This window comes from Phodopus roborovskii, unplaced genomic scaffold (genome assembly GCF_943737965.1).
Source record: "Phodopus roborovskii unplaced genomic scaffold, PHOROB, whole genome shotgun sequence".
Lineage (NCBI taxonomy): Eukaryota > Metazoa > Chordata > Mammalia > Rodentia > Cricetidae > Phodopus > Phodopus roborovskii.
In genome coordinates this window covers 91,350-100,150 of record NW_026126580.1, presented here as the reverse complement: position 1 = coordinate 100,150, position 8,801 = coordinate 91,350, and the positions used below count along the sequence as shown (strand labels likewise).

The 8,801-nt window shown below is 41.1% G+C and overlaps 1 protein-coding gene across 1 annotated transcript in view; it reads right to left on the bottom strand.

Moving 5' to 3' along the window:
- Positions 1-3,137: 3,137 nt before the first annotated feature.
- Positions 3,138-8,801, bottom strand: part of LOC127236267 (RING1 and YY1-binding protein-like) — a 43,240-nt gene continuing 37,576 nt past the window's right edge. The window contains exons 3-5 of the mRNA XM_051203880.1: positions 4,242-4,418; positions 4,045-4,143; positions 3,138-3,690 (exon numbers count right to left, since the gene is read on the bottom strand). Of these exons, the coding sequence (XP_051059837.1) occupies positions 3,450-3,690; positions 4,045-4,143; positions 4,242-4,418 (517 nt within the window). The 3' untranslated portion in view covers positions 3,138-3,449. The remainder of the gene's footprint in view (positions 3,691-4,044; positions 4,144-4,241; positions 4,419-8,801) is intronic.

Sequence of the window (8,801 nt, the reverse complement as noted above, 5' to 3'; positions counted from 1 at the left end):
ACAAAACCACCGACACTTTAGCATGAAGAGAAAACAAACCTAACAGACTGTCAGCTCTAAGACGGACGGAGCAGAAACTTCCAAAGCATTATACAAGCCATCTTTCTGGGCAAATGGAAAATAGAGCTCGTATAAGACATTAACAAAAGTTCACAAGGGAAGATTATGTTCTGACATACTTAACAAGCATTCGCTATCTGTCTCCAACAAACAAAGCTAAGGAAATAATGTAACCATCTTTACACAGTAAATTAAGGTTACAAGTCATACACAAGAACAGAACTGCTTGCGCGTTAGAAACTGTTCAGCTCCATTGTCACACTCTAAATGTTGGCTCTTAAACCATTTTCGGTAACATACAAGCAAAGGTTATTATATATTCAGCAATTAATAAATTCTCAATAATTTAAGATACGGTAGCTTACAAATGCAGACTGAGAATGGTCTTGATAAGGCAGGGAGAGACATCTTAGCGGAGCTAAACTCACAGAAGCTTCTGCCAATGTTTTGAAGTATCCAGATCCAAACTGAAAGGTTTCGATTAAAATATTTTTGTATCAAGATGTCTTTTTATCTTCTCCCAACTGCATGACTCGGGCAGAGCAAGTCAGGTCAGCTCTGTGCGTGTGCACATGAGTGTGAAAGATCATGTACTAAACATACGGGAAACTTGCAAGCCTTAACACTGTGCTTTTTGTTTGAATATGCTTTCTGTGCCACCGAATACCAAGTATTTCTGGTCCTCTTAATGTCTCTTTGTAAGCTACACTAGTGTTTTTACCTACTGAGTACTATAGTAGGGCAAATTGTAAATGCAGGAAGCTAACAGGAATTCCATTTCCAGAATGCATGCCTGAGGATGCCATCATTTAGCACCTACCACACCTCTTCACCCCAACAGAGCCTGTGACAGCTGCAACAGGGCAGCCAGGAACATCTGATTGCTTAGACTCCGCTGTTAGCTGCAGTTTCTACCTCAAGGCAAGTTCACTCCACTCGTTCTGAAGCCTTCCACTCCCTTCACCTCTCCTCATTAATTTATCACGGAGGCAAAACTGAAAAACCAAGACACCGGCGATGCATGAATTAGTAGCCTATGAGGAGCTGGTAAATCAGCCTTTCCCACTAATCTAGGGGGTCCAATCACTTTACATGAAACTCGTTTTGAAAAAGTACACAGTGTTTGTTTCTGAACAAAGTGCATACCAACACTTATTGGTTCAAAGAGCAGTGCAATCCACATGAATTTGGTGGCATTTAAATTTTTTTTAAAAAGTTAATTAAAAAACTTAGCAATTCCTTACACCTCTGGAAAATAAATATGGCTGACTAATTAACCCTCCCTGAGACCCTTAATAAAAGGAATATTAAAACTTTAGAAGGAATGTCTTTGCAATACCCCACTAATATTAAAATGTGGATTTAAAATTCATAGTCAAATCACTATGTATTATATATTCTGATGCTTACAGAAAGCACCTCATTTCCTTTGGTTCATTAATAAATACTTTAAAAAGGTATTTAAAAAGGTTAAGTACAGCTTGTATCCCAGACACAAGCACTGCTTTAAAAAGAGGGGGAGCATCATTGTCCATGCTTCTGCGAACAGGAGCCCAGCGACAAATAGCACTGCCTTTGCGGACAGAACGTAGACTACGGCGCATCAAATGACTGGTTTTAATGTAAATGTGAATGGAACCATTCCTGTTGGCTACTCAATTCAAGCTGTTAATATGTTCTTAACTTGTTGCCTCCACAGATAGAAATTAGTTCTATTATTAAGCAAACCAGGTTAACACCAAGATGTGATGTTTCCTTACACACTCTCCCACTAGTCCTTAAGAGTGTGATCAAATAAAGGAAGTTTAACACCACGTTCTCATGCTTAAAGTGACTTAAGTACTACAAACTCAGTGGATATGAAGGTAAAGTCAGATAGGAGAGATACCCTGAATCTAAGAGCAAAGCAGAACCACCCAAATTTGGGATGAGATGGGGCGATAGATTGTTATTAGTGGTCTTTGATTATCCCATCGCCCAAAATAGGAAAAAGTGAAAAGAAACTTCTGGGTTCAGTCAAGCTATTTCTGTTGAGAAGACGAAGACCACCTGCTTCACTTTCCTGGGACGTGAGATTTCCCTGCAACTTGCCCATGCACCCCTGCGGTCCTTTTCCACATAAGGAGCAAAGAAATGACATGAGTCTGGAAGATCTCTGTGTCAGGTCTGGATGTGTGGTTGACAACCGTTGTTTAATAAAATGACCCACAGCAGATTTTAAGGAGAAAATAAACAACTGCATTGGTAGGGTGAGGGTTTGGAGGGTGGGGGTAGGGGTGGCAAACAGACCATGATCACAAAATCCACCACTGCAATGTCACAGGGGAAGTAGACACAGGACTGCTTCCCTAGATGGTGTGGATTAAAAACGTACTACTGCAACCCTAAAACTAAGAGACAGCTGCTAGACGTGCCTCAGGCATGAGCAGAGGTCTGGAAAAAGGCCGGAATTCGAGATACAGAACACCATATTTTCATGAGTGCTTAATAAGAACAGCAATGTTAACATATAACCGTAATTTACACGAATACTTGGCATTCTGGAGCTAGTTTTGTTACTTCCAAATGGCCAAAGCCCTCCAACTGAACCACTTGTGATTTGTCAATTATCCCATCGCAAATGCAGGCTATCTGGAGCAGTCTTTAAATTTGAGATCACATTGTTTAAAAAATATATATTTTTTTATATCATCCAGTACTCTTAAAGACAGATGAGAGAGTCAAGTTCCCATGTAGGTTGGAACATACTTCATGTAAGACTGATCTTAATTATATTTCAGCACTTTCATAGAAGGGACTGTCCCAGATCTGTGTCAACTGTCCAATGTTGTATTCACTTCACAGTGTATCAAGCACCAGCGTTGCCATGGATTGGTTTCAAATAACCCTTTATATATAATTTTATATTTATATATATAGTTATATCAAAACTGATAGTACAGAGTATAGCTGGAAGAAATAACTAAATTTAAGAGGATATGCTGACAGGATGGAGTCTGTGAACACAATAAATAAAAGTTCCCTCCCCCCCTCCCAACCCTCTTCAACAAAACAGAAACAGAAAACCAGTTGTAATGTACATGGAAAATTGTGCACAGCAGATTTTTTTATATAAAAAGTAGATTCAGGAGCACATCCAATTATAAATGATTGTTAGGAAAATCATATAAAACAATGGAATACATAAAAGTGTCAAGAGTAACTGTCAGGGTACGAAATTCCTTGGTAGCCAGGTGCCCACGGCAAGTAGAACCTCTCCTGGTAGCATCACTACAAGGTCGTCCACAGAAGACTCTCCAGGGTGCAAGCAGCATGGGCAGGTGGAGGGCTTGAATCTCATACCCTGATTCATAGTTTCACAATTCCATGTGCAATTTCAGAAAGATTCATCATTTACTGCTGACATGTCGCCCTTTGGCGTGGGAGGAGCGGGAGGAGCCTTTGTCTGTGCTCTCTGACCCCGAGCTGCTCTGGTTCTGCTGTTCTGACCCTGCACTGGAGGTCACTGTGGAGGAGGATGTAGAGGAGGATCGAGTCTTTTCCTTAAAGTCTGTGATAATGACTGTGACATTGCCCACAGTTACAGCCAACTGCTGTGCGGTGCTCCTGTCCACGTTCTTCAGCCGGGGCCTGAAACACACCAAAGGAGCCACTTAGGAAGTAACAGCAACACAAACCTCCCACAAGCTTGTTCCCATGGACCTAAGCCGCCACCACAGAAACATTGGTGCCTGCTAGCTGTGGGTATGCTGACCACTTAGCAGTAAGAGAAATAAATGATCACCAGTTAGCGTAACTTTTGATCATAGGTGACAAACTACTTTTTTCTGTTCTGGCCAAGATGATCTATATAAAAAGGTCAGCAGCCTTTTCTAGCTTCTCATTCCACCTCCCTTGGCCTAAAATCTCTAAGTATGTAGTAACCCTGGGCTTTTGATTATGATTAAATCAACAGCTTAGTATTTCACTACAGTTTCATAGTACCTTGAGGTGTGATTCGTTTCGCTGGTCTTTGTTGTAGCGTTAGCAGACTGTATACTGTTAGCTTCACTAGGAGGATCTTTCAAAATATCAGACTTTGGTCTAAGGGGGAAAGCAAAGATTCAGAAAAATAAGTCATCATTTAAAATCTGTGATCCAAGTGCAAATTAATATGTTGTATTTAGTGTCCAGAAACTTACTTTGTTTTCTTGTTGGTGTTTTTCTTGGTGACACTGGGGCTGATGTCCTTATCTTTCTCAGGTTTCTCTTTGTCAGGCTTTTCCACCTTCTCCTTCTTCTCCTTCTTAGGGGGAGGTGGAGTAGCATACTGTTGTGCCACCTGCTGTGCCACCAGCTGGGAATTGATGCGAGGTTTCCTGCAACATTCAATACAAGATACAGTGTTAAGGGCTGTGTGAGTACTTTAACAATTTTATTATGGCAATTGTCCATTATCCCATATTTGCTTCAACGTTCAAAAGGAGACATCAAATGCATGCGGTACATATGCACAAAGCCCTTGCAATCATCCAACAAGTTATACAGACAGCTTTCAAATACATCCACTGTAGAGGGCTAATCTTGTTTTATTAAAGGGACACTGGTAATCCCTTGAAAAGAAAATGAAATTAGAAGTGTGACATTCGCTCCTCAATCTAATTATTCCAACTGGGCCTGCTCCCCTGCAGCTGTGATTGGCATGGACAACACATACAGGGCAATAAAAGGTAACCATGGTTCATACAAATTCCCAAAGGGATGAAGTCACTGTGGGGAAAACCAAACCAAACCAAACCAAAAAAAAAAAAAAAAAAAAAAAAAAAAAAAAAACAACCTCAGACAAGTGATACATTGACTGTGTCATAACATTATGTCTGCACCAATCTCCAGCTGACACAGGCTCTCTCATCACCGTTGTGTAGCTTCTAAGCAGTGCCAAACACTTTCACAATGCAGAACCATTCACAGACCCAAACTAGGGGGGGGGGAAGAAATGCTAGCCAATGTTTCTATATACAGCAACCCCCTCCTCTGCAGCCACATAATAGATCTCCCGAGTGAGGTGGTACCCAAGCTATTACAAGGCAAGTGGCCCATCCAGGATGGGGAATACCAGGCAAGGAGATGACCTGTCAGATAGAGATGATTAAGATGCTAACGACTATGACTGACCACTGAAGCTTGGATGAGACAGGATTCCTATAATAGTAATATAAAATTTCCCTAGCTAGCAATACAAAAAGAATTAATGCTCCAAATCCTAAATAGAAATACATGAGTCTTAGCAAAGTGAAGGGACTGTATACTAAACCCCGCAGAAGTCCCAGGCAGAGGACCTGGAACACCACAGCCCAGCACATAACTCGGCTATTCCTCATGTGGGACTGTTAAGCAAACAAGGCTAATGGGGTAGCCCTTGAAAAGACATGATGCAGTGGACAGATGCTATCCCAGTAAAGGTACACTCTTAGAGAATGTCTGCTCTCAGCCTCCAGCAACAATTACCTTGATCAGGAAAGGTACCTGAAAGTACAGTTCTCTGAGGGAAGAATTAAGTCACAAGATCCAGTGGTTCTCAACCTTCCTTCTGCTGTGACCCTTAACACAGTTCATGTTGTGCTGACCTCTAGCCATAAAATTATTTTTGTTGCTACTTCCTAACTGTAATTTTGCTACTATTATGGATCGTAATGTAAAAATATGATGTACAACCCTTGTGAAAGGGACATTCAACCCCCAAAGTGACCTCAACCCACAAGTTAAAAACCACTGCTCTAGATGACTGGATGTTTCCTCCAAACATCCAGACAGCTTCATTTTGGTGAAAAGGTGTTGCCAGTTTTATTTTGTGGTATCTTTTACCAGGGTACACTTTACACCTCAATGCCAGGTAAAAAGAGTAAATAAATAGCCAGGCAGTGGTGTCACACACCTTAATCCTAGCAATCAGAAGGCAGAAGGATAGCCAAGGCTAGATAGAAAAACCCTGTGTGGGGGAATGGGGTGGGGGTGAGGTGGGGGTGCAGAAATAGTGGGAGAGAGCACATATCCACTGCAGGTAAATGCAAAAGAGAATGTGAGTGCATGGTTTGGCCTCCACTCTGCTGACTTTCAGTTAGGTCAGCCACTCTTATTAGGCTGTCAGCAATGGCCCTTCTCAGGCAGAGATGGTAAAAGATGGGTGAGGGCAGGGTTGTAGGCAGAGATGTAAGTGCCATGGAGATCAGGAATAGTATGTTTTGGTACAAGGCATGTACGCTAATGTAGTCCTACAAAAGGAAAAGCAGAGACAGAGAAAAAGAGCTCCTGCACCTCCAACGACCTGTGAAAGCCTGGCTGTGGGGCAGAGCACCTAACAGCACAGTCTCCAGCTCCCTACTGTAGCTCTCTGGCTTATCCAGGATGCAGGACTCCTGACAAGAGCAGCCTGCTGCACTATGCACATGATGCAGTCAACAAACAGGTAAGATGTCTAAACAGATGTGCCAATGTTAGGCACTCACACATCAGCAAATATGCTTTAACTCTTCAGCACAGGCAACAAGCTTCATTATGGACAGGACAAAATCCACATATGCAGAGAATAAACGATGGTCCATTCATCCTAGCACAAGCACAACAGTGTGTGGGCAGACAGTGATGTGCTATGTTATACAAGCCAAAAGGAATTAAGACTAATTAGCATAGTATTCAATTATTAACCATGAAAATTGATCCAGCTTCTAAAAAGCACTGTGTTATTTTGAAAATAGCTGCTGTGTTCTAAATGTTGTATGTATGGCTCAATGACAGTTACCTTGTAAGCAACTTCCCAACCCAAACCCTCCACAGTGACAATTTCTTACTTCCTTTACTTCAAATACTTGCTACAAGCTAACTCCCTCCCCCAATTCCCACCCCCAGTATTTCTGGTGTTTAGGAGCAATTTCATGACCTAAGGGAATGCTTTCTCACAGTAAGGTATCTATGTGAGAAGCACTGATATCCCCCCCCTCCCCGTTCCAAACACATGTATATGACCAGCCTAAAGATACCAGAGCCTAAGCTGGCTGGTGGTGGAGCACTCCCAACTACTGAATTAAAAACTTTTCTCCCATGTATTTATCCTGTTGTCTTACAGGTAATATGGCAAGTGTGGTGTAATATAATAAGAGTACAGCTGGGGGTCCCAATACTAGGGAAGCAGAGGCAGGAGGATCCCTTTAAGTTCCAGGACATTGAAGGCTATATGAATATATATAAAAACTTTATATTAATATAACCAAGACAAGCAAAAGCTCCTTGGGGCTCTTACTAATTTTAAAGAGTAAGGGCTGCTTTGGTCAAGCATTTCACTTATGCAAGCATGTTGTGCCACAGGCAAAGTACCACTGCTGAAAAGGCAACCTGCAGAGCCATTCAGATTAACTCAAACTTTAAGAAATGCATGCAAAGTGGTAGACATCATTCTAAAATCCATGAGTCTGAATTTATTAAACACTAGCCAACTTTCCAAAAGTGAGTGAAACATTCCACACATAACTGAAAAACAGCTTCTTCCAACTGTTTCTTCCCTGTGGAACCAGAAATGTACTATGGTCACACCAATGAGTCTGGTGCCCTTACCCACTGAGCCATCTTGCTAGCCACCTAGAACCTTTCTCTGGAGATCAGTTAAGTTTCTTTGGCATTTTCAGTCAAAAATGGTGCCAGGATCATGCCCCACCCCACCCCAGGCAGTCCAAGTACCCCAACAACAGTCCAAACCGCATCTCCTGGACTGGACGAGCAGAGGACAGGCTCCATTTGACACTTGCCCAGATCTAACAGAGGAAGGACTGCAGCAGCATCAAGACCCACTCTCTGATGCAGTTACATCATCTGGCCAAACTTTTGTCCCGTCAATGATGAAAACACTCAAGAAGGGTAAATGATCAGTTCCTTTAGCTCAGATACTTGCATTCAATATTTAATATACATAGCTAAGCAAGTGCTTGCTTTTGAGGTACAGGTAGGTTTGTAGATTATATTGTCAACAACTCTTTTAGCCTTTTTACAGTCAGCTATAACACGTTACAAACATTTTACAGTGAGTTGGATATGACCAGAATCATCATCTTCCAAAAAGCACACAAAACCACCTTAAAAACCACAAGGACAACAATTCTCTAGGCAAACAGTTTCAAATGCAAATAAACTTGATAAATCAAGTCTCCCTCTAAGAAACACATTAAAAGCAATCCAATCTGCTGTGTAAATAAATTACTTCATAGCTGTCAAAGACCCTATTTAAAAATCTATGTAACAGTTTTGAAATTATAGTTCATTTCACTAAAATAATTATAAAACAAAGAATCTGTAATTCTTCAAACAAATATAAAAAGCTATTAGTCAATTACAGGTCTAATAATTAACCAACTATTTTGTGCAGGTGATGGTTAAGACATGTTGAACTGGATTTTAAGGTATTGTTTTTTTACATTCCCCTAAACTCTAACCCTTAAAATTACCCCCCAAAACTTAAATACAAGGAAACAACAGCTTCAAGGAGGTAATTTATTTATGCTGTAGTAGTTTCTATATCATTGGTAATTAACACTGTGCCTAAAACCTCAGGTACAATTGGATACTTACAGAAGGGAATCTAAACTCCTAGATTGGATACTCTTGGAGATTTGTTAAACTCTCTCCATGTTGCCTTAACCCAGATTGCTCATTTGGAAGGTATATTCCACCATGTGTTTGCTTACCTTCTATCCCTTAGCCTTTGATATGCACCC